This window comes from Procambarus clarkii, chromosome 23, assembly GCF_040958095.1.
Source record: "Procambarus clarkii isolate CNS0578487 chromosome 23, FALCON_Pclarkii_2.0, whole genome shotgun sequence".
Classification (NCBI taxonomy): Eukaryota; Metazoa; Arthropoda; class Malacostraca; order Decapoda; family Cambaridae; genus Procambarus; species Procambarus clarkii.
In genome coordinates, this window is record NC_091172.1 from 31,761,854 (window position 1) to 31,788,994 (window position 27,141).

General features: G+C 41.4%; 1 protein-coding gene across 1 annotated transcript; it reads right to left on the minus strand.

Moving 5' to 3' along the window:
• Positions 1-15,596: 15,596 nt before the first annotated feature.
• Positions 15,597-22,954, minus strand: robl (dynein light chain roadblock). Its single transcript, XM_045751354.1, has 4 exons — positions 22,910-22,954; positions 21,652-21,730; positions 20,078-20,245; positions 15,597-15,765 (listed from the first exon to the last, which is right to left on the minus strand). Exons 1-4 carry the CDS (start codon positions 22,910-22,912, stop codon positions 15,722-15,724), a joined length of 294 nt encoding a protein of 97 aa, XP_045607310.1. The 5' UTR covers positions 22,913-22,954; the 3' UTR covers positions 15,597-15,721.
• Positions 22,955-27,141: the final 4,187 nt, after the last annotated feature.

Here is a 27,141-nt window from a genome sequence, read left to right on the forward strand (position 1 = left end):
TTGAAATAAGTTTATTAAGGTATAAATACAGACAAAGAATGAGGTAGCTCAAACTATTCTCGCCCCGTTATCCTCCTAAGATGACAATACTTATATGAAGTATTTGGTGGAAAGTACCAATATGTAGTGATAGACCACCAGTTTAGTTTAGTTCATTTATTATGCACCCCATACCCATCTTGTGGGCGGTAGTGGAAAGGGTTACAGAGGTACATAATGGGCTCAGGGACTGAACCCCACAATTCATACCAGAAAGGTTAATTTCGTTTTATTAATTTAATTTGGACAAACCGGAAACCTTTTTAACCGCAACATAAATATAAGACCTAACCTAACTGTCTTAGTAATCCTAGGCCTAATTCATGCTATATTAGGCCTAATATGGTACATATATGTCCTAATATTCAAGGTTGGTTTTTGGCTTTAGTTTTGTGGATTATAAAATTAAATTTACAAAAAGTGGTTTACTGGCGGGCCATCACTGTACATATTGGTACTTTCAACCCAATAGTCACTATAAGTACTATCATACCAGAAGGATGGGTTCAGACCGGAAGTGGTAATAAAGGTACATACTGTAATAAACATTATATAATACAAAGTTAAAAAAAAAAGTGCTTGGTATAAGGAGCCATAATTAAAAGTACAATCTGAAGCACAAACAATTGCCAGGAACGACAATCGCGTACTTAACACAATTACAAACTTCTGAATAAGACAGGTTATTGACGCCCTCGAGACAGGGGGGTCGAACCTGGTACTTTCGTACCCAATTTTTGTGCATGTCTTGCTATTTGGTACTAAGCGTTGATAGACACCATGTGATAGACAAGTTGGTAGACACCATGTGATAGACAAGTTGGTAGACAAGTTGATAGACACCATGTGCTAGACACAAGATAGACACAATGACAGACACCATGTGCTAGACACATTAAGACACCATGTGCTAGACCCAAAATAGACACGTTGATAGATACGAGCTAGACACTCCCACGAAGAAAAATGTGCAAAAGTCAAGTCTAAACACAAAGTGTCTTAACAAAATATTGCTTGATAAATGATTTTGCGAGTGGGTCGTTAAGAGAGACCAGATCAGAGTATTTTGTAAATAATTTTAACGTACGTGAGATACAAGGGAGTATTGCACGAAACGTATCATCTTTTTATCAATATTATTTTTACTTGCGTGGTAAATTGTGAATTTTCAACTTTTTTATATAATAATTTTGGTACATTCACTAAACAACCCGTCCTCGACTTAAGTTCATTACATCCAGCGGTCGACCCCACAGACGTATTCATAACTTTTAACATGCTGTTTATTTAAAACGGGAATTTTCTCAAATATAAATTAATATTATAATATATTAGCATATTGTGCACATATATAAGCATAGGTTAGGTGTTTAGGTTCTGTTAGCGATTATTTGTATTTGTAGTACGTGGGTGAAGCATTTATAGCGTTGTGATTCTTTTTTTTTTTTTTTTTTTTTTTTTTTGAGATATATACAAGAGTTGTTACATTCTTGTACAGCCACTAGTACGCGTAGCGTTTCGGGCAGGTCCCTGGAATACGATCCCCTGCCGCGAAGAATCGTTTTTTCATCCAAGTACACATTTTACTGTTGCGTTAAACAGAGGCTACAGTTAAGGAATTGCGCCCAGTAAATCCTCCCCGGCCAGGATACGAACCCATGACATAGCGCTCGCGGAACGCCAGGCGAGTGTCTTACCACTACACCACGGAGACTGTTAAACAAAACAGAATTCGAATTCGAACAAAATTCGTCAGTGAAGCACTTGTTCCGGATATGTTCGAACGTCAGCAGTTGTGAGTCGTGTGTAAACCGCTTTTCATTCATAAACAGGGGGTTTGGCGGGTGCATGGAATCACTTTTGGATCTTTGTTTGGAGGACGGGCTGCGACCCCACATACATATTCATAAACTTTTACATGCTGTTCAGTCAAAACGGGAATTTTCTCAAATATAAACTAATATTATAATATATTTGCATATATAGGCATAGGTTAGGTCAGGTGTTTTGGTTCTGTTGGCGATTATTTGTATTTGTAGTACGTGGGTGAACCATTTACAGCGTTGTGGTTCGAACAAAAGTCGTCATTGAAGCACTTGTTCCGGAAGTGTTCGAACGAAATCAATTGCGAGTCGTGTGTAACAGCCCGTCCTCCAAATAAAGATCCAAAAGTGATTCCATGCACCCGCCAAACCCCCTGTTTATGAATGAAAAACGGTTTACACACGACTCACAACTAATTTCATTCGAACACTTCCGGAACAAGTGAATCACTGACGAGTTTTGTTCGAACCACTTCGCTATAAATGCTTCACCCACGTACTACAAATGCAAATAATCGCCAACCGAACCTAAACACCTAACCTATGCCTATATATGCACAATATGCTAATATATTATAATATTAATTTATATTTGAAAAAATTCTTGTTCTGAATGAACAGCTTGTTAAAATTTATGGATGCGTCTGTGGGGGCGACCGCTGGATGTAATGGACTTGAGTCGAGGACGGGTTGATAAATGCTTCACCCACGTACTACAAATACAAATAATCGCCAACAGAACATAATCACCAAACCTATCCTAACCAATGCCTAAATATGCTAACATATAATAATATTAATTTATATTTGAGAAGAGTTTTGAATGAACTGAATGTTAAAATTGATGAATGCGTCTTTAGGGTCGACCGTTGGATAGAATGGACTTAATCTGAGGAATGGTTGATATAACGTGGGTCGGAACAAAGGAGAATTAAAACCTTTATGGAAATGCCAACATATTCCTTGTATTCAACAGTATTTAAATACAATTTAATGAACTATAAAGGCTCAATATTCAGCTGATGGTGTATAACCCATTCAACGTAATTAATTATTAAATTGACTGCCACCAGCAATGCCAATCTCAAAGGGAACGAGACACATATATAAAATTGTTGGAAGAGAGCGATAGAGATATAGATGAACAGACACAGAAAGAAAGACACAGAGACAGACAACAAAGCCTGGTGCCCCTTCTAGAGTGAGAGAGAGTGAGAGAGAGTGAGAGAGAGAGAGAGAGAGAGAGAGAGAGAGAGAGAGAGAGAGAGAGAGAGAGAGAGAGAGAGAGAGAGAGAGAGAGAGAGAGAGAGAGAGAGAGAAAGAGAGAGAGAGAGAGAGAGAGAGAGAGAGAGAGAGAGAGAGAGAGAGAGAGAGAGAGAGAGAGAGAGAGAGAGAGAGAGAGAGAGAGAGAGAGAGAGGGAGGGAGGGGAGGGAGGGAGGGAGAGGGAGAGAGAGAGAGAGAGAGAGAGAGAGAGAGAGAGAGAGAGAGTGTGTGTGTGTACTTACCTAATTGTGCTTGTGGGGGTTGAGCTCTGGCTCTTTGGTCGGGGCCTATGAGTGTGTGTGTGTGTAATTACCTAAGTGTAGTTACAGGATGAGAGCTACGCTCGTGGTGTCCCGTCTTCCCAGCACTCTTTGTCATATAACGCTTTGAAACTACTGACGGTCTTGGCCTCCACCACCTTCTCACCTAACTTGTTTTAACCGTCTACTACTCTGCGAAAGTTAATTTTCTTATATTTCTCCGGCAGCTTTGTTTCGTTAGTTTAAATCTATTACCTCTTTGATCTTGAAGTTCCGGGTCTCGGGCATTCTTCCCTATCAATTTTATCGATTCCTGTTACTATTTTGTACGTAGTGATCATATCTACTTTTTTTTCTTCTATCTTCTAGTTTTGGAATATTTAATGCCTCTAACCTCTCCTCGTAGCTCTAGTCCTTCAGTTCTGGGAGCAACTTAGTGGCATGTCTTTGTACCTTTTCCAGTTTGTTGATGTGCTTCTTAAGATATGGGCACCACACAACCGCTGCATATTCCAGCTTTGGTCTGACAAAAGTCGTGAACAATTTCTTTAGTATTTCACCATCCATGTATTTAAATCAATTCTGAAGTTAGAAAGTGTAGCATAGGCTCCTCGCACAATGTTCTTAATGTGGTTCTCAGGTGTGTGTGTGTGTGTGTGTGTATTCACCTAGTTGAATTCACCTATTTGTTCTTGCGGGGATTGAGCTCTGCTCTTTCGGCCCACCTCTTAACTGTCAATCAACTGTAACTAACTACTAACTAATGTTCCCCCCCCCCACACACACGCATACATACATACACTTACACACACACACAGGAAGCAGCTCTGTAACAGCTGTCTAACACCCAGGTACCTATTTACTGCTAGGTAACAGAGGCATCAGGGCTGAAAGAAACTTTGCCCATTTGTTTCTGCCTGGGTCCGGGAGTCGAACCCGGGCCACAGAACTACGAGTCCTGCGCGCTGTCCACTCAGCTACCAGACCCCATGTGTGTGTGTGTGTGTGTGTGTGTGTGTGTATGTGTGTGCTTGCCTAGTTGTGCTTGCGTGGGTTGAGCTTTGGCTCTTTGGTCCCGCCTCTCAACTGTCAATCAACTGGTGTACAGGTTCCTGAGCCTATTGGGCTCTATCATATCTACATTTGAAACTGTGTATGGAGTCAGCCTCCACCCCATCACTGCCTAATGCATTCCATCTGTTAACCACGACACTGAAAAGTTCTTTCTAACATCTCTGTGGCTCATTTGGGTACTCAGTTTCCACCTGTGTCCCCTTGTTTGTGTTCCGCCCGTGCTAAAGAGTTTGTCTTTGTCCACCCTGTCAATTCCCCTGAGAATTCTGTAGGTGGTTATCATGTCTTCCCATCTCTTCTGTTTTCCAGGGACGTGAGTTTCAGTTCCTTTAATCTTTCCTCGTAGCTCATACCTCTCAGTTCTGGAACAGAGTCTGGTCGCATACCGCTGAATCTTGAACAAATCCAAAAGGGCCGTGACGAGGGTTCGAACCTACGTCCGAAAGGATCCCAGATGCTGCCTTAATCAACTGAGCTACATGGTTAAAAGAATTGCAACCAAGAAATCATCCTGATTTACCAACGATTCCTGCAGTCTCTCCGAGACACAAACCAGGGTTTTTCGCAATTCCCCCATGCACTCGAGCTATGTCAACAGGCTGCTCTACCTCTTCGCCCTTACTTCATTACTTTTGTTCATTTGATGTATCACGCTATTGTGATTTCTGTGTGTCTGCTGAATCTTCTCTAAATTTGTCTTGTGTTTAACTAGGTATGGACTCCAAGCTAGAGCTGCATATTCCAAGATTGGTCTGACATAAGTGGTATACAGGGTCCTGAACGATTCCTTACATAAGTTTTTAAAGACAGTTTTTATGCTGGCCAGTCTAGCATTTGCCGCTGATAATATCCTTTTGATGTGGGCCTCTGGGGACAGGTTCGGTGTGATATCAACCCCCAGATCTTTCTCTCTATTTGACTGTTGCAGGATTTCACCTCCCAGGTGGTGCCTTGTGTTCAGCCTTCTGCTCCTTTCGCCTAATTTCATTACTTTGCACTTTCCTGAGTTGAACTTTAGTAGCCATTTTCTAGGCCTTTCCTCCAGCCTGTCCAGGTCGTCCTGTAGTCTCTGTCTATCTTCATCTGTCTTGATTCTTCTCATAATTTTTGCATCATCAGCAAATATTGAGAGGAATGAGTCTATACCCTCCAGGATCGTTTACATATACAGTATTAGAAACAGGATGGATCCAAGAACAGAGCCCTGTGGGACTCCGCTGGTGATATTTCATCTGTCCCCTCCCCCCCACCTTACAGTTACTCGCTGTTTTCTGTTGCTTACTCCCTTATCCATTGGAGCACCTTACCTTTTACTCCTGCCTGTTGCTCCAACTTTTGTAACAGCCTTTTATGGGGTACTGTGGTAAAGGCTTTCTGACTGTTCAAGAAAATGCAGTCTGCCCACCCTTTTCTTTCTTGTCTAATTTGTGTTGCTTGGTCATAGAATTCTATTAAACCTGTGAGGCACGATTTACCATTTCTGAACCCATGCTGGTGGTGTGCTCCAAAGCTATTTCCCTCCAGATGCTCTACGAGCCTTTTCCTCACGATCTTCTCCATCACCTTGCATGGAATACAAGTTAGGGGAACTGGCCTGTAGTTCAGTGCCTCTTGCCTGTCACCCTTTTTGTATATTGGGACTACATTAGCTGTCTTCCAACTTTCTGGTAGGTCATCTGTTTCCAGTGACCTGTTATACACCATAGAGTGTGGCACGCTTAGTGCTTCTGTACATTCTTTTAATATCCACGGTGAGATTTTGTCAGGCCCAACAGCCTTTGTCACATTTAACTCCAACAGATTTCTTTTGACCTCATCACTGGTGAGGTCAAATTCCTCCACGGTTGCGTTGTTTGCCTCCTCCTCATTTAGTGCAAGGGGCTTCTCCTTGTTCTTTTGTGAAGACCTCCTGGAATCTCTTGTTGAGTTCTTCACACACCTTATTCTCTGTATATCTGTTCTCCCCCTTTTCTCAGTTTCATCACTTGTTCCTTTGCAGTTGTTTTCCTCCTGATGTGGCTGTGGAGCAGTTTTGGTTGGGTCTTAGCTTTTCTCGTGATGTCATTTTCATACTGGCTCTCTGTTTCTCTTCTCACTCTAAGGTACTCGTTTCTTACCCTCTGGTATCTCTCCCTGCTCTATGGCGTTCTGTTATTCTTGTAGTTTCTCCATGTTCTTTTACTCAATTACTTTGCTACCTTACAGTCCTGTTTCAATCATGAATTCTGTTGTTTTTCGTTTTTCTCCTTTTGGACCGGGATAAACCTGCCTGCAGCTTCCTGGCACTTCTGGATGACATAGTTCATCAGATCCTGTACAGTCTTCTCTCCGAGTTCTGTTTCCTATGTTATTTTCCTTAGGAAATTCCTCATCTCGTCATATTTTCCTCTTTGCTAATTTAGTCTTTTCCCCTCCAATCCCATCCTTGGATATGTTATCTCTACCTCCACCAGATACTCAAATGTCAATTCACTGTGGTCACACATTCCTATCAGGGCTTCAAATTTGACTTCCCTTATTTGACTCATTCAAGGTGAATATCAGGTCAAGTCTAGCTAGTTCGTCATTTCCTCTCATTCTTGTGGGTTCCCTGACATGTTGGCTCATAAAGTTCCTTGTTGCCACTTCCAAGAGTTTAGCTATCCATGTATTTGCACCTCCATGTGGGTCCCCATTCTCCCAGTCTACCTTTCCATGGTCGAAATCGCCCATGATTAAGAGTCTGGAGCAATTCCTGCAGGCAACTGAAGCTGCTGCATTTTATATTATTAGTTGCCATGTTGTTCCTATCAAACTCCTGTCTGGGTCTTCTGTCATTTAGTGGATGGTTGTAAATAAATGCCACTATTATCTTAGGTCCACCCATTGTCATAGTTCCTGTTATGTAATCCCTGAATCCGTCACAGCCCCGGAATTTCCATCTCATCAAAACCCCAGTCCTCCCTTATCAGCAGGGGGAACTCCTTCACCTCTCCCTTACTTCTCTTTCCTTACTATATAGTAGTCCTTTGGAAACAAGTGTCTGATATGACTCCTGACAATTTTGTTTCCGTGAGTCCTATTACATCTGGTTTTTCTCCCTGCACCCTTTCTGCCAGTTCATTTGCTTTATTGGTAATCCCATCGATGTTTGAGTACATTACCTTGAAGTTCACTTTCCTACATCCATTTTCACACTCCCTCCCCCACAAGTGTAGGAAGTTGTTCCATGGGAAATGCTACTTGGGTAGGCTCATCCTCCTGTGGGGTAGTTCTCGTGCAAGTGTGTGCGCATGCGTGTGTGTGTGTGTGTGTGTGTGTGTGTGTGTGTGTGTGTGTGTGTGTGTGTGTGTTTCAACACATTAAGACACTTTAGTTCTTGATATTCTTACGAAATGACCTGGTTTCCACTTTTAATATATTTAAATGAGTACTGTATCATATGGTGATATAGTATTTTATTGAATATGACCGAAAAAGTAAGATTAATAATTCAAACACGAATTTTTTTCAATATTTCTTATGTTTTTCTTCATTGTCGAAGACAATGAAGAAAACTATAAGTATAGTAACACTATACTTATGAACTACATTTATGATATACTCGATGCACTGTGTATGAAACATTTCACATAACCCTCGGTTTTTATTGGTTTGGGTGAGGTGGGTATTGGGTGAGGTGGGTACATGAGAATGGAAGTAACTGCAGAGGGCCTATTGGCCCATACGATGCATTGAAGTGGGTAGAATATAGTTGTGCATTAATTGGCTGTTGATTGCTGGTGTTGACGTTTTGATGTGTAGTGCCTCGCTGATGTCGAGCCGCCTGCTATCGCTGTACTTATCGATGATTTCTGTGTAGTTTGTTAGGATTTCTCTGGTGATGGTCTGGTTGTGAGAAGAGATTATATGTTCCTTGATGGCTCCCTGTTGTTTATGCATTGTTAGTCGCCTGGAAAGAGACGTTGTTGTCTCTTTGTTGACGCCTTGAAGGAGACCAACGTCACCTATACCTTTAAATGCCCACTTGAGTACTGTAAGCCCCAAAGAACTTAGTATATAGGCAAGACAACAACGTCTCTTTCCAGGCGACTAACAATGCATAAGCAACAGGGCGCCATCAAGGAACATATAATCTTTTCTCACAACCACACCATCACCAAAGAAATCCTAACAAACAACACAGAAATCACCGATAGGTACAGTGATAGCAGGCGGCTCGACATCAGCAAGGCATTACACATCAAAACGTCAACACCAGCAATCAACAGCCAATTAATGCACAACTATATTCTACGCACTTCAATGCATCGTATGGACCAATAGGCCTTCTGCAGTTACTTCCATTCTCATGTACCCACCTCACCCAAACCAATAAAAATCGAGTTATGTAAATTGTTTCATACACAGTGCATCGAGTGTATCATAAATGTAGTTCATAAGAGTAATGTTAAGTGTAAAGAAGTCTTTGAGAATGTAAGAAGTCCTTACGAAACACTTCTAAGCGTCAGACCATTAATAAAAAATGAATTTTGGAGAATTGATATTTTCATTACCACCGACAGTGAAGAAAAACAATATTGAAAAAAATTGTGTTAGAATTATTAATCTTACTTTTTCAGTCATATTCAACAACATATGATATAGTATTGTATATATTTTTGTTGTAAGTTATTATGTAGCTAGAAATAAAGTGGTGTGAGAGAACAATACAGTATTGAGTGACTTTTCATTTACTTACTGTGCTCATTTGACACATTGCTCAGGTTATATATAACGTGAGCAGAACGTCCGTATTGTATATCCTCAGTGTCTAGATATGTAACTGTCATATGCGTCTATACATGGCTGTAGCAGCAAAACTCGTAGCTTCACATACGTTTCTTGTACAAAACTTTTCTAGCTTCCTGGAAACACTATTTTCTTGTGTACAGTGTTTGGTGGATAACGTTTATTAACCTTGATGTGCCATGTGTCATGAGGCTGTGGGGAACTTACACTTTCTATACCATAATTTATATATTATCTTAAACCATAATATTTGTAATTTTAAGCAAATGTAATAAATGAAGATGTAGCTGCCATATATATATTTAGTATGTTTGACTATTATTATTAGTGTGATGGGATATAAGGACTGAGTCCAGCGCCGAAAGTGTCATTCGGAGCTAATATGTTTTCAGTCTGCAAGTCATTCCAATCAAAATACTTTTTTTTAATTGATGCCATTTAACAGAGGAAGGAGTAGGGGAGTTCCTGCCCTCTGTGTATAGCATAAAAGTCAAATACTGTGCATATTCTTTTTCCTCCTTGTTAAGGGGCATTCTTTCTCTCATATCCAGTAATATCAAATGCAAAATTGTTCTTTTGCTAAGCAAATAATGTTGAAACCTGGAGGAATAGAATCGTAATGGTTCTTTATTATTGTGCTCTTGTATTTTGCAAATGTTACCATATTTACTTATATTGTCAAGATCCCCAAATTGCAATTTTGAGGATCAAATTATATCTGTAGATATTGATTCTTTGGTATGTGTGTATGACTAAGAGAAGTAACCATGCCTCTCTATGTACAGTGAACAGTGGTGCACATATTTTATGTTCATTAATGCAAATATTATTACTTTTTCATTAGTACTTCATACATTTCTCAGCATCATAGGCTTGAAACCTAAAGACTGGGGTACACTCCATCAGCCCATTTCTCTTGCATTGTTCTCATTAGCCAAAACTAGACCATTTTGAAAGTGAAAAATAATGTAATTATTTTCTATGTACTGGGATATTCTAAGAAAACAAATGTCAGATCACTCAGATCAAACATGAAATTTAATAATATGATGCTAGTAAGCTATACATGGAGTTCCAATGGGCAATTTACTTTGGGCTAAAGTTAATGTCTGTGCACACACGCGCGCGCGCACACACACACACACACACACACACACACACACACACACACACACACACACACACACACACACACACACACACACACACACACACTGCATAACCTACTTGCAACATACAGTATTCAGAGAAGGGCTGCAACCAAAGAGTGAGCTGTGGTGCATGATGGTCTCAGGGGAGGACCATCATTGCAACAACTCTCCTCACTTATATCCAGTTAAACAAAGTGATGTGCTCCTCTAATCTTACCTCTGAAGCAGGCTTGTTGATGAATATTTCACCAGGTATTAAATGGGGCATTATTGTTAAGGTTTTTTTATGATGCTGAGAATTGGATTATTTGTTACAACTCTGAATTATGTGAACATTTGTTCTGTAACTCTTTATAATGCTCTCTTTTCTGGAGATAAAGACAATAAATGTCTGACTCTTCAAACATTTTGACATCTTCCACCTACCGAAGAAGCTTACCAGCATCAGAAATAACAACTTACATCGTTATATATTTACAGTTGATAAACTGAAGAATGGCCAGCAAGAAATTGTATATTTTTTAATGATTATGATGTAGCACCAGCACATTGTTAATCATTATCATCATTTTTACTATCATTATGATTAATTTTTTACAGAAGATGGCTGATCAGTCACCCCTATATACTGCGATCTCAAATCTAAATTTAATTTACATCAATATATAACCCACAGTTGGATTTTAACACTTTGTCACATAAATGTAATAACTCGACCCTGCAATTGTGTCATGAATGTACATTGCTGACTTCAGCACCGTTAAAATTATAGACAAGGAAAACAGAGAATTCCAAGTGTTGGTACAGTTTTCGTAGTTTATTTCATGGTCAAAACAGGGCAGGACAAGGCAAGCCGGGCACTGTCCCAGCACTGTCTGTATGGTGGAACAATGGGGTACAGAGTCCACCAACATGATAGATTCCTAGCAGCTTAGACCAATTTGAAGAGATCATACTCACAGCAATACAATAGTCTTGCTCCTAATATGTAAAAATAATGTAAAAAAAAAAAATCTTACAAGCTAACCCAACTATAATGTACCAAATGAACATTTATGAATAGAGTATATATATCAAATGAGAGAATATGAGTGGAGGAGAACTATAAGGAGAAAGTGAAAAGCCGTTACAACTAGATAACATTTGGAAAGGAATAAGGATTTGGGATGGGACGGGGTATAGGAATGGTACCCAACCACTTGGATAGTCGGGGATTGAACGCCAACATGCATGCAGTGAGACCATTGCTCTATCATCAAGCCCATGAGGTTGGGAATAGAGAATGAGAATGAATGAATGTGAGCGCACATACACCTAATGGGGTACCTAATGGTTCCTAGGTCAACTCCAAAAGGTTGCACCATTTAAATGTTAAGAGTCCCCAGAATGCAAATCTGTCATCATAAGACATTTTGCAAGTCAGTAACTAAATACAGTAAAAATGCTTTTACAAATGATAAAACTATGGTCAGCCCCAAACATTTCCTCTCCACTGACTTCATTGAGTGGGACATAGGGGCTAAATTTACTCAAGAGGGGGCATGGTGGACAATCCTACTCCCCCAACCCTTATGACTGCCTCATTACACCTACCATTCACCATACAAAGCTGGGGAGAGGCTAGCTCTAGCATCTATTCTCCAACCTTCGATAGGTATATATTTATACAGCCCATCCTCCTGTTTAATTAGTACTTATAGTAATGAAGAAGACCATCATATATATCTTAACATAAAAGGCAATTAAAAACTAGAAATCAGTAATACTGAACTTAAGACGAACCGGAAACGTTTTTGAACTGATGTTGAAATGAAAACTTAACCTAACAATCTTCCTAGGCTTAATAAATACTATTTAAGGCCTAATATAGTAAATAAATGTGCTATATTAGGCCTAGGAATATTCAAATTTGGTTTTTAGCTAAATTTTTTTGGACTCTTATAAAGTGAATAGTATCAAATTCTATCTGATTGTCAATTATGTCTATGTATGTACACTGGTCTACATAGTTACAAAAAGTACTATCTAAACAAGAGGATGGGTTTATTTATACAGACATTTGCTGACTAAACCACACACTAGAAATTGAAGAGGAGACAACATTTCAGTCCATCCTGGACCATTATCAAGTCGAAGGTCAGTGACTATTGACTTGATAATGGTCCAGGACAGACTGAAATGTCATCCTCTCTATAATTTCTAGTGTGTGGTTTGATTAACATTTTTCAGGCACGTTATTGTGACTCATCATCTGCATATGCATATATATATATTTTATTATTATTATATATATATATATATATATATATATTATATATATATATATATATTATATATATATATATTATATATATATATAATAATACGCTTTACACTGATCTAGAGAATCCTGATCTGGAGCAGGCCAAAAGTCTCGATTTTCAGAACGATCAAAAATTTTGCTTGCCCACTGTTTCTATGACATCTCTCTCAACAAAATCCTCAATGAATCCCAATTCCTTCGATACTGATAACCTTTCGCCTTTCTTGTCCTATACTGGCATCCGAAGTGATATAAATGACCTCTTCAGTCTCCAGTGACATGTACTGTGATATACTATATGGCAATACAGTACTAGCTGAGCAATCCTTTGAGAATTACATACCATCTAGGCCAAAAATAAATAAATAATTATGTACATTAATGATTACTGATAAGATATGGCATGCACAGACAATGAATACCAATTTCCAAAATCTGATTACTAAGAAGTCATTAGTTTGATTTAATAAAAGGTAATATGAGCAAACCCCCTAGAAATGTCTGATTTGTGTTTCATTTTTACTACAGCATTTTTGTTAATGAACAAAACTTTTTACTTAGATGAAGCAATTGAGGTACCTAAACACGTCTGAAATTATTTAACACTAAAGATAGAAGCTTGGAAGAATAGTCATAACAAAAGACCAGAAAATATATCTTTAATTCTTATTAAAAATCTTAATATTGTATTAACCCAAAGTTTCAGAATTTTTTTTAACCACACTACATCTTCCAATGAGTTTAATACAGAATTTCACTCAAGTTTTCCTCTAAATCTTAACAAAATATAAAAAAAGAGCACCATTTATTATTAATCTTTAGATTCAATTGACATTAGCTGACTTCAATACAAATGCAAGTGAAGGTCACTTTTTTAGTAAGTTATTTAAACTTAAAATACAAATTTAGACTAAAATTGTCTTTTAGGCAGAAAAGTGAAACTTGGCAGATCTACACAACATTTTCACCTTACAAATGATCTTCAGCATAAATTCCATATCATTTTACATAAAAAGTTGATAGAAATGTTACAGAAAAGTTGTAATCGAGTCCTACATCTTGGGAAAAGAAAAAACTTCTTTGAAATACATAAGCTAAACACTAAGAGATATTAATAAATACTTTACTTTCTATAGCACTTCTTCACTTTGACAGATTTATGATAAAGTGAGAAGTGAAAATGATATTGAGGCACTACATAACATTAACTCCACAAGTGGTCAGAAGACTGGCAAATGCTTTTAAATATATATAAATACAAGATTTTATTATGGATTGTTATGCATGTGGAGCATAACAATCCATATCACATTTATCAAATTAACAGCATTCCTTGCAGCAGATTGATGAAGAAAAGTGGCAGTAAAAAAAAAGAAAACCAAACCCTAGGAATAATCAAGCATACCTTTGACTTTAAGGAAAAGAAGGTAGTTATGCAATTGAGTAAGTCTCTGGTGCACCCCCCACCTCCTGCCAAGTCATGTGGGAATACCGTAATAGGAAATGACATTGCAGATGAAGCTGCAAAACTTCCAACTAAGAGAAGAAATGTAGATGTTTACATACCTCAGAGTCTATCACAGATTAAGAAAGTAATTAGAAACAGAGCAATGCAAAAGATGTACAGTGACCATAACATAGCAGTTGCAACATCAGGATCTGTGAGTTGGTACAAGAATTCAACCAACTACGAACCACTTATTTTGCAGAAAGGGAACAACAGAAGTACACTTACATCGCATCTATCTTAGATACCCATGTGCAAGGAAAATAGGCTTACAGGTTCCGGAAGATGAAATAAAATGTCAGCTCTGTGGAGAAATGCCCGACAGACCACTAGAACATTATCTAACACAGTGTAGGGTTACAAACCCATTAAGATTTCAACTTAGATTCAACAGAACAGAAGTAGTTGTTAAACACATGGGGCAAGATCTTACTAAAGAGACCATACGAGTCATAAATACTTATACTATGCCCAAGTAAAACAGAAACAAGCAACACTTAGTGGGCCAGCCAGAGGCTTAGGGCCCATGCAGGAATATCCCTGCCACCCCACCCCCCCAAAAAATGGATTATTGCATGAAGATAAAAAAACCTCATCTTCAGAAAGACATGGCTTCATTGGAGAAATATAACACCAGGCAACATAAATCATTTTAGAACTAAGTTAACTCTCATATCAGGACAGGTTGAGGGCCACAGGGCTAACAACACAGCAAACCAGACAAAATAAGGCTGATCTCATCGAAATGTTCAAAATAATGAACAATTTGGAGGTTGATCTGGACAACTCTTTCAAAAGGTCAGATGTAATACAGACAAGGAGTAATGGTTTCAAGCTCAACACGCCAAGGTGTAGGACTGAAAACAAGAGATGCTTTTTCACTCACAGGGTTATAAACCCCATGGAACAGCCTACCCGCCAAAGCCATAAATGCCGAAACTTTGCTGAGCTTTAAAATCCAACTTGAAAAATTCATCAGGACAAATAGGACCTTTGACAAGCTACCAGCTTCCTGTTCTTGAGGCCACTAGTGTGTTATTGGCCCTTAGGTAAATTTGCTAATTTCTAAAAGCATAATTATATTTGTCATGCTTGAATCAAACATGCATGTATTTAATGGTTTTATCAAATTTACAAATACTGTACTAAAAAAGTAACCACAGTAAGCTGACAATTTGTATATCCTATAAATAAAATATTATTTTTGAGTAATGTACTGTACTTTAACAAGCTTAGTCAATTGCAAATCACAAAAAAATCTAAATCTACAAATTACATAACTAATATATTAATTTTACCAAACCCTGTAAGTACCCTCTCAATCAAAATTTTATTAAGTGGTCCAATGAATTAATATTAAAATATGTGTTTTTACCACCAATAGGAAAAGGCAATAAAATATTAAGTTCAGTCAAATATTAAAGCTTTATTCAGCATTATAACATGTTGATTATACAGCTTTTACTGCAAATGCTTATAAACAAACAAATAATTTAACTAACCATACTAAGCTTTATGCCTTGTTGCCAAGTTATTCATTAGTATTTTGAACCACAATCAGCATATACTCCTTATCTGAAAAAAAAAAATATGTATAACCACACAATCTATTGCAAGAATGCAGAAATTTACATCTGTATGAACTCTTATAGAGGTGATGATATTCTTGTAACCTGCCTGACTGCTATGATCCTTATCGAGAGCACAGTAGATCTAATCTTTGGGTGCAAGCGAATGGTACTTTATTTTTCAAAAAGGTACCTTCACATTTATTCAAGACTGTATTTTTAATGTACATAATAAGATCCAATCTGGATTCAGACTCAAGAACTTGAAGTGGGAATTGCCAGACACAATATATAAATGCAGCGAAACTACTCAAAACAACACAATTAAATTTAACTGCAACCATACTTCCATTGCACCTATTATAAAGAAAACAGCGTTGAATGTAATGAAACGCCATTTTCTGGGTGAGACACGGAAGCTTCCCAGAGCTTATCCAGGCTGATATTACTATATTAGACTTTGGCATCAGTCATGTGAATGGAGTTCTTAGGCCTACTGGGGACCACGAGCCAGAACCTGGCCCTTCCTTAGAGGCACGAGGAGCAATGACCTATAGAAACCCCCATGTGGTTGGAAGCATTCTATGTCTGCCATCAACCAGGTCAGGCACCCAGAAATGTAAGCGCCCCAAAACAAACCCCTATTCTGGTTAAGAAATTGCTACTGAAAGCCGAACTAGTGAACAGAACTCCCCAAACAAAAACGAGCATGATGTCACCACATCGCTGCACCACTGTCTGCGCAGCTTTCACCTCCATAGGAGGGGGAAGGGGGAACCCCAGAACTTCATGCTGACTACCCAAACCCCATTTCTCAGGGTGGATATAAAAAACACACGAAAAACCACCGACAGGAGGAAGGGAGGGTTGCCGGGGAGCCTCCGGGTCTGACCCAGAAAATGGCGTTTCATTTCATTCAACATTGCTTTTCTGGGGTTAGCCCCTACGGCTTCCCAGAGCTACGTACCAAAAGACGAAAACAAGAGGGACTTACCCATGAGGCAGTAGTTGCTCACTCCTCAACGCGAAGTCGAGACAACTGGCTTAAACCACCGACCCAATGTGATACAGGCCCGACTAGGCCCAAGAACATTCACCAGGTAACACACAGCCAGGACTCTGCTTAGTTTAGTTTAGTTCTTGAGGTTATCTTGAGATGATTTTGGGGCTTTTAGTGTCCCCGCGGCCCGGTCCTCGACCAGGCCTCCACCCCCAGGAAGCAGCCCGTGACAGCAGACTAACTCCCAGGTACCTATTTACTGCTAGGTAACAGGGGCATTCAGGGTGAAAGAAACTTTGCCCATTTGTTTCTGCCTCGTGCGGGAATCGAACCCGCGCCACAGAATTACGAGTCCTGCGCGCTATCCACCAGGCTACGAGGCCCCGAGGAGTTCATTTATTATGCACCCCATACCCATCTTGTGGGCAGTAGTGGAAAGGTTTACAGAGGCACATAATGGGCTCAACACTATCGGTCAACGGGCAGGCGCGTGGTAAACTTAGGGGTCATGTACCGAGCGTGCGGGTACGTGCACGGTGACACCTAAATGTGTATACTCGTTTTAGCTTTCTCACCTTAATTCTCGTGTTACGTCGCTCATTTTGGTATCATTGTGTTCGCAATTAAATTCCCTACAGGTGTCTATAAATATAATGTCCAAGAGCCTGGCATGACTCCCAACAGCAAAGCCTAAAGTTGGCAAAAGTTACCCGTGAGTGCACAAAATCAGTAAAATGTGCATACTCATTCCAATTTTCTCACCTTAATTCTCGTGCTACGTTGCTCGTTTTGGTATCATTGTGTTCGCAATTAAATTCCCTACAGATGTGTATGAATATAATGTACAAAAGTTTGGAGTGCCTCCCCACAGAAAAGCCTAAATTTACCCTTGAACGAGCACCAATTTGTACACTGCAACCTAATGTGTATACTCGTTCAGTTTGATAACATCAATTTTCGTGTTACGTCTTTCATTTTGGTATCAAATTGTTCGCAATAAAAAGGCGCGTATTTTAAAACTAGTCCCATAATAATAGAGCAATAACTGGAATTTCAACAAATATTTTAATTCTGGAAGCTCATAATCACAAAATTATTTATATCTTTCCAGTGTTCTGACATAAATTTTTGTGTTACATCTTTCATTTTGGTATCAAATTATTCGTGACGTAAAGGCGCGTATTTTAAAACTAGTCCCAACATAATAGCATAATAAATAGAATTTTAACAAATATTTTAAAATTTTGACCAAAAGCCTATGTATAATCATATAAGTGTTCGGACATCAAGTTTCATGTTACATCTTTCATTTTGGTATCAAATTGTGCGCATTGTAAAGGCGCTTATCTTGATACTATCCCGAGGTCGATTGGATAAAAAATGAATTTTATACAAATATTTTTTGTAGTGGATGCAAGTCCGGTCCAAAGTTAGGACTCAGGAGAAAAATAATGGACGCGAGTCCGGTCCAAAGTTACCGATAGTGTTAAACTCATACAGGGAGGGGGAGATATGAAAACTCCTCCCCCTGTAACAACAAGCTCCACACCTAGGGTATCAACATCCAGGCGGGGTCAAATGGGTCCCAAGCCCTCCAAGTCGACTCCTCCCCAGCCACGGGATCCTCCATGTCAGGACCCGAGGCAGTGCTGTCCTCCAAGCTCTCTGCCTCTGGAGAAAGGGCAGAGTCCATTGGAAAAGCAGGGAAGGAGGTGGTCTGCTGGTTTGACCCGAAAGCCCTGGCAGGAGGAACAGGCTCGAATGCCTCCGCCGTAGATCCGGAATTGGCAGTCCCCGAAGTCACCCGAGTCTCACCTCCAAGAAAGCCCTGTCTTGACTCTGAAACCCTTAGACGTTTGAGAGCCAGAAGCGGGATGAACTACAGCAGTGGAAGGACAAGGGGGCGCGAATGAAACCAAAGTCGAGGTGACTATCTCCCCCAAGTCTGGGTCCCTATAACCCAAGGAGGACAGCCATGGGGCATCCGGAAAGGCAACCAACCTAGCACGTTGCAGCAACCTAAACCTCGCATGCAACGCAGAAGCTGCCTGCACTCGAATATCAGTATCAGAGGACTAGGTGAACTGGAGTACAAGCAAGGAACACCACTCGCAGAACTCCGGGTCAAAGGAGGAGGAGTATTGACCCAACAGGCCGCATGGCAGAGGCAAAGATAGTGAGTGTCACCCTGACACTCAATAAAACATCTAAATTATTGGGGGAGATTAAAATGTATGAATCTGTAATCTCTGGAATGCAGGCAGGAGAGATTCATAATAATATACACTTTGAAAATATCAGAGGGACTGGTTCAAAATCTGGACACAAATATCATCACATGAGACCAGAAGGTATGGCAGGATGTGCATAATACCCCCGCTGAAACGCAGAGATGCAATAGGTAATCTGAGAGAAAAACTATCAACACCAGAGGTCCAAGAATGTTCAAACACACTTCCACTGCATATACTGTACTGTAAGGGACATAACTAGCCAATTTCTCACGGTGTTCAAGAGAGAACTTGATAAACACCTCTAGAGGATACCTGATCAACCAAGCTGTGATTCATATGTCAGGCTGCGAGCAGCTGAGTCCAACATCCTGGTTGACCAGACCACCAACCAGGAGGCCTGATCAGAGACTAGGCCGCAAGGAGGGTGAACACTGAAATCACCGCAATGCAAGGTATATTCTTCTTTATTGCAATCTGCATTATTATGACAAATAAAATTTACTTAGCACTTAAATTAGTTCATGGTATTATACACTATTTATATGAACAATGTTGTTCTATTTTCTTGTAAAATGTTAGATATAGCATAAGAAAAGCTCATAACTACTATGCTGGGTATTGTACACTAAATCTCACATTAGATTAATAACAAAAAACAAGGGCCCCTCAAACAAAATTTAAATAAACAAATTAAGAGTAATTCGGACTCCAAAAGATTAGACTACTGTATAACATTTTTCATCCATGGGCATTAAGTACTATTTTTTAATTGCTTATGACTCTAAAGTAAAGAAAATGGCTATTACTTGCCTCAAATGTTGCTTTGACTTTAGCCTTGGGCAGCTTTGGGAAGATGTCTTGAAGGGTACTTGAAGAATGCAGACTCCTTATCTAGAGCTGTGACAAATTATCACAACCTTCAAGGCAGCTTCTCTAAACTGTCTAAGGCAAATGTCGAAGCAAAGTTTGTAGGAGGTAGCAGCTATTTTCTATACTTTGGAGAGATAAGCAACTAGAAAATAACACATACTAGAGGAACGAAAACTGTGTTACATAGTCATAGGGTGACAACACTATACACTTACCAGGGGCTATCATAATTTCATGTTTTTTGGACCGAACTCTAAGGAATGTAAGATCATTTGTTGGATCCAAATCACGAACAACACTGCGAGCCTTGTCAGTTAAACCACTAATGAGTCCAGTATACTGTATTGTTGTGGGGTTATCTAAAGTGCTCTTGATGGGAATCCCTGAAATAAGAAATAAACATTAAAGTTTTTTGTTATGGTTATATTCACAAGTACAGTACTGTACTTCCACAACTTTGAATTATCAACACAGGCACATACAGAACAAGGAGGCTTTAACTTATGATGGGGGATGCATTCTTAATATTTCAATTGCAAATCAATTGGTCAGAACTTGAAACATAATTTCCCCATAGGTGTAATGCTGTAAATGTTACGATAGGTTCCAAAAGCATTAACAAATTTGCATATTTAAAACAATTAAATATAAAGTTCAATGAACACTGCCATTATTTACCTTGAATGCTGGAGTGCCTTGCTTAGTAAATTTGATAATTATTTAGGAAAAAGAGGTAACAACTGCTTTTTCCATATCAAAAACAATAAAGATGCACTGATTGGTAAATACGGTAGAATTCATTGGTGCCGAACCCTAAGCAAGTTCTACAATTACATGCCTCTCTTTGATACTAGTGTCGAGTGTTGGATGGTTTACTCTGTTCACAAGTGCATTATATGTTAATATATGTTCTTTCTATGAGCACTCATTACCTCCACTTTCATTTCTCATGTTATAGCTGCTCCCTGTCTTCACCGTGATACATCACCACCAAAACTACTTTTCCTCTTATCAACCATCATTAAGGGTTTTTCTGGGCTATAATTAGCAGGGTTCTTTGGAGAAATGACAATGTTAGCTATATTTATAATTTCTTAAGTTGCCTTTTTTATAACTTAAGGCAGGAAGCCTGTCAGGTTTATTGAAGTCCCCCCCCCTAGACCAACTACTGTACTGCCCTTACCCCAGATTGGCAATAGTTGCCTAACACCCAGGTACCTATATACCATTAGGTGAAAGGAACCATCTTCAAACATCTGTACTGCCATAGGAATCAAACCTAGAACCTTTCAGGTGTAACCCCCAACTGTGCTGATGGCTATGTTAATACATTTGTCACTGGTGTATCACTGTGGATTATATGTGCATTTTGCTCAATCAATCAGGATAAGCACTGTTGGGAAGCCCCAGGTTAGCAAGATAAGCCATACAAAGGCTAGAAACTGATGGAGTATTTGAAAGCCTCTTCATTAATATATTTGCAGTGCTTTGCATTGCTTTGTCCTGTTTCTAGATGATACTATAGAGAAATCTATAGTACTGTAAGTGTAAAGTAGAAGGGGGGGGGGTCCCCAACCCAACTTACAATAACCCAGTTCAAGAGTGGTGAGCAACTGGGATTAACCACCACATTTGTTTTAGTAAAGTAGGTGAACAAACAGCTCAGATCCAATATGCTTCTACATCATACAATAAAAAATAGAAAGTACAGTACTGTACAGTAAATCGTAATCCTCATCCTTTAATGATATGTGCAGACATTATCACACAAAAATGAAGAAACTCTTACCTTCAGCATTGACAACAATGACCCCAACAACACCCTTGTGGGATTGGATTCTTTTCAGAGTTTCTTCTACTTCAGCAGACTGAAAAAAAATATATACTGTATATATGTATGTATGTATACACACACACACACACACACATACATACATACATACATATATACATACATATAACTATCAGCATATTTAAGCTTTAGTATATAAAGTTATAATTAGGCTTATATAATATCTATTATGTATCTTATTTAGGCTTTAGTCCCCCAGGAGGTAACCCCACAATAGCTGACTAGCTCTCCGGTACCTATATACTGCTGGGTGAACAGAGGCAATAACTGAAAGGAAACATGCTTGACCATTTCTGTCCTGCCCAGGATTAGGTATGTTCGATATGAAAATTTGAATTACAGTACGTCTGAAAGATTAGGCGAGGGCTGAAAAGCTGGGGTGCAGTCATATCGTACACATGCATTTCAATTAACTATATTTTCAAATTGTAAATGTTGTATACACTATTAGGTTAAACTGTTAGTTTAAGTTAGGTTTAGTTACATTAGGTCAGGTGAAATTAGGTAGGTTTTAAAATTCACTTCCATAATGTGATTTCAAAAAAATAAAAATGTTTATTCGAGTAAAAGTAAAAAAGTGTTTGTAACTCATAGAAAATGAGTTACAAACATAATGTTGGGTTTATGGCTAGAGCTAGTACATACAATACCGAAAGCTACTAATACACACAGCGTTTCAGGCAATGTTTAGGATTTTCTAAGATTTGCAGATTGCATCAGACAGGTTAGGCAAGGGGTTGAACAAACACCAATACATGAACAGCGTGACATAACTGATGCTACTCCTTCACCCACCTCTCCTCATGTAATACACCTTTCATTATGCACCAAACAACATATATATTACCTTGAAATCTTCTAGAAGATAAATAATCAATTAAACTGTAAGAATTCAACATTTTTTGTCATTGAAGTTCCAGCACTGACAAGCGTCTCCCTTAAGCAGCCACAAAGTCTTCCTTAGTGTCAAACACCTACAAAAGCAGAATGACAGGTTTCGGTTGGGCTCGAGGCCTATCAACCTCAGGAGGGCCATTAATGATCAATAAATCTACTTTTAGCTCTGAACATAGTCCAGGGCTACAGTAAACTCTGGCTGCATACACACCAAGTGGTTGGGTATACCTTTCTCTACATATATCCCTGTGATGACACTAAATATTGTCAAATATTAAGGAAACCTGGAGCGGCTCACCATTGTGTTTACGTCGTCGGCAGCCACGCCTCTCGCCCCGTCCGAAGTGCGACATAAGGGGATATATATATATATACATTTGTTTATTTATTTATTTATTTTTATTTATTTATTTATATATATACAAGAAGGTACATTGGGATTGTGAGGATACATATGATAGTAATTACAATTTTGTAAAGCCACTAGTACGCGCAGCGTTTCGGGCAGAAAGTGTAACTTTCTGCACGATTTTTTTTACCGAAGTTTTTACACTTTACAGTGTAACTTGTAAGTGTAACCCGATTCTCGGTGAATATACACTGGGAGTTTACTGTAGTACAAGACGACGTTCAACATTAAAGTATATTTGCTGATTGGTCAGTAAACTATTGTGGTGTCCTTAAAAAAAGTGGATTATTCCAAAATTCTACGACATTTATGATTCTAAATGCTATATTTATTTAAAAATGTATTGGATTGCAGCATTATCTGTGTAAGTATTATTGAATATTTATCATACGCTCATAATGTAATTTTATAATAGCTTCGTCAAGATCGTACAACAACGTTAGTCACCAAGGCAACAGCAGTAAGGTTTCTCTCTTGTTAAGTATTGCAAAACAGAGACGTTGCTAAATAATTCACAAATATATATAAGGTTTGTATTTATACATAAATATAAATCGTATTTTATTGATGTAAGCTCATTATTAAACTACAGAAGCATCCTCATTTCTTTTATGTTGAGAAGTTCTACTACACATGCACCACCACCGCTGTCAGGTCTGACCTATTATTTGTTTACCCCTAATTTCCAAACAGGGTTGTATAAATAAATCTTATCTTATCTTTGCATTCAATTTTGTGCGGTAATTTTTCAAACTTAAAATGTAAATAGCTATATATATATATATACCCCCTCTAAATGAAAAATGGCCTAATTTAACATATGTGCTAAAAATATTAACATAAATAATTCGTTTGTTAGATAACAAGATATTCATAGCAATAAGGTTTCTTGGAATGGCCTATAATGCACGCAAATACTAGTTTACGCACTTTTCGGGTAGTACGCCTGCCAGCTGGAATTTCAAAATGGCGTTCAAACGGCGGTTGGTCGTTGAAGGCTCCGGCGCTCAGTATCGTCGCTGCCGCCACGGCGACAACATGTACCACTGATTTCCGACATCAGCAACATTACTCCAGGTAAGAGTGATAATTCTTTTTGACATATTTATATCTTATATATACACAGTATATAGAATTATATAATATAATGGGGTTTCACGTATGGAGTTTGCTTCGAACAATGCCTATCAATGTTAGTTTAGTTCGTTTATTTGAAGTTGTTCTCTGGATCCATATCTTCGAAACTGTTCAATATTTTAATAGGCAGGCGATGAGTCACAATAACGTGGCTGAAGTATGTTGACCAGACCACACACTAGAAGTTGAAGGGACGACGAGTTTCGGTCCTTCCTGGACCATTCTCAAGTCGATTCAAGTCGATATTTTAATAGTTTCGGTGAGATCCATCCTGGCATGCCTAGTTTGCAGTGTTGTTAGCCCTGTGACCCTCAACCGTTCATGGTATGAAACTAGACCTCATTCTGCAATTATTTTTGTCGCCTGGTGTTCAATTTTCTACATGAAAGGTTGGGCGCGGGGTGGGTTCTGTCGGCCTCCAAGTGGGTTCTCTGTCGGGCTCCAAGTGGGTTCTCTGTCGGGCTCCAAGTGGGTTCTCTGTCGGGCTCCAAGTGGGTTCTCTGTCGGGCTCCAAGTGGGTTCTCTGTCGGGCTCCAAGTGGGTTCTCTGTCGGGCCCCAAGTGGGTTCTCTGTCGGGCCCCAAGTGGGTTCTCTGTCGGGCCCCAAGTGGGTTCTCTGTCGGGCCCCAAGTGGGTTCTCTGTCGGGCCCCAAGTGGGTTCTCTGTCGGGCCCCAAGTGGGTTCTCTGTCGGGCCCCAAGTGGGTTCTCTGTCGGGCCCCAAGTGGGTTCTCTGTCGGGCCCCAAGTGGGTTCTCTGTCGGGCCCCAAGTGGGTTCTCTGTCGGGCCCCAAGTGGGTTCTCTGTCGGGCCCCAAGTGGGTTCTCTGTCGGGCCCCAAGTGGGTTCTCTGTCGGGCCCCAAGTGGGTTCTCTGTCGGGGCTCCGGGGTGGGTTGTCGGTCGGGGCTCCGGGGTGGGTTGTCGGTCGGGGCTCCGGGGTGGGTTGTCGGTCGGGGCTCCGGGGTGGGTTGTCGGTCGGGGCTCCGGGGTGGGTTGTCGGTCGGGGCTCCGGGGTGGGTTGTCGGTCGGGGCTCCGGGGTGGGTTGTCGGTCGGGGCTCCGGGGTGGGTTGTCGGTCGGGGCTCCGGGGTGGGTTGTCGGTCGGGGCTCCGGGGTGGGTTGTCGGTCGGGGCTCCGGGGTGGGTTGTCGGTCGGGGCTCCGGGGTGGGTTGTCGGTCGGGGCTCCGGGGTGGGTTGTCGGTCGGGGCTCCGGGGTGGGTTGTCGGTCGGGGCTCCGGGGTGGGTTGTCGGTCGGGGCTCCGGGCAGGCTTTAGGTACTTAACTGGCGGGCTCTGGGTGGGTGACTGTTCGGGCTCCAGGTGGGTGTCTGTCCGGCTTCGGGTGGGTTCTTGGTAGGGCTTGGGGGGTGTGGGTTCTTGGTAGGGCTTGGGGGGGTGTGGGTTCTTGGTAGGGCTTGGGGGGGTGTGGGTACTTGGTAGGGCTTGGGGGGTGAGGGTTCTTGGTAGGGCTTGGGGGGGTGTGGGTACTTGGTAGGGCTTGGGGGGGTGTGGGTTCTTGGTAGGGCTTGGGGGGTGTGGGTTCTTGGTAGGACTTGGGGGGGGGGGTGTGGGTTCTTGGTAGGGCTCGGGGGGGTGTGGGTTCTTGGTAGGGCTCAGGGAGGTGTGGGTTCTTGGTAGGGCTCGGGGGGGGGTGTGGGTTCTTGGTAGGGCTCGGGGGGGGTGTGGGTTCTTGGTAGGGCTCGGGGGGTGTGGGTTCTTGGTAGGGCTCGGGGGGGGTGTGGGTTCTTGGTAGGGCTCAGGGGGTTTGGGTTCTTGGTAGGGCTCGGGGGGGTTGGGTTCTCTGTAGGGCTCGGGGCGGGTTCTTGGTAGGGCTCGGGGTGGGTTCTCGGTAGGGCTCGGGGCGGGCTCCAGGTACTCAACTGACGGGTTCCAGTTCACTCAACTGGCGGGCTCCGGTTCACTCAACTGGCGGGCTCCGGTTTATTAAACTGGCGGGCTCCGGGTGTTTGACTGGTCGGGCTCCGGGTGGGTGACTGTTCGGGCTCCAGGTGGGTGTCTGTCCGGCTTCGGGTATGTTCTTGGTAGGGCTTCGGGGTGGGTTCTTGGTAGGACTTAGGGTTGGCTCCCGGTCAGGCTCAGGGTGGGCTCTTTCGGGTTCGGGATGGGCTCTCGGGCTTGGGGTACCTCTGTAGGGCTTGGGGTAGGTTCTTGGTCGGGCCCAGGGTGGGTTCTCTGTAGGGCTCAGGGTGTTTTCATGGTAGGACTAGGGGTGGGTTCTCTGTAGGGATCAGGGTGGGTTCTCGGTAGGGCTCTGGGTGGGTTCTCGGTCGGGCTCGGGGCGGGCTCCAGGTACTCAACTGACGGGTTCCAGTTCACACAACTGGCGGGCTCCGGTTCACTCAACTGGCGGGCTCCGGTTTACTAAACTGGCGGGCTCCGGGTGTTTGACTGGTCGGGCTCCGGGTGGGTGACTGTTCGGGCTCCAGGTGGGTGTCTGTCCGGCTTCGGGTGGGTTCTCGGTAGGGCTTGGGGGTGGGTTCTCGGTTGGGCTTGGGGTGGGTTCTCGGTAGGGCTTGGGGGTGGGTTCTCGGTAGGGCTTGGGGCTGAGCTCTCGGTAGGGCTTAGGGCTGAGTTCTCGGTAGGGCTTGGGGCTGGGTTCTCGGTAGGGCTTGGGGCTGGGTTCTCGGTAGGGCTTGGGGGGTGGGTTCTCGGTAGGGCTTGGGGGGTGGGTTCTCGGTAGGGCTTGAGGGGTGGGTTCTTGGTAGGGCTTGGGGGGTGGGTTCTCGGTAGGGCTCGGGGTGGGCTCTTTCGGGATCGGGATAGGCTCTCGGACTTGGGGAACCTCTGTAGGGCTTGGGGTAGGTTCTTGGTCGGGCTCAGGGTGGGTTTTCGGTAGGGCTCGGGGCGGGCTCCAGGTACTCAACTGACGGGTTCCAGTTCACTCAACTGGCGGGCTCCGGTTCACTCAACTGGCGGGCTCCGGTTTACTAAACTGGCGGGCTCCGGGTGTTTGACTGGTCGGGCTCCGG

What these genes read in the sequence shown, in the direction of transcription:
- robl (XM_045751354.1), bottom strand. An exon ending in CATTGTTGTCAATGCTGAAG is followed by an intron (nt 20,246 to 21,651) that starts GTAAGAGTTTCT and finishes TTCTTATTTCAG; the next exon opens with GGATTCCCATCAAGAGCACT. An exon ending in TGAAATTATGATAGCCCCTG is followed by an intron (nt 15,766 to 20,077) that starts GTAAGTGTATAG and finishes TTTTTTTTTCAG; the next exon opens with ATAAGGAGTATATGCTGATT.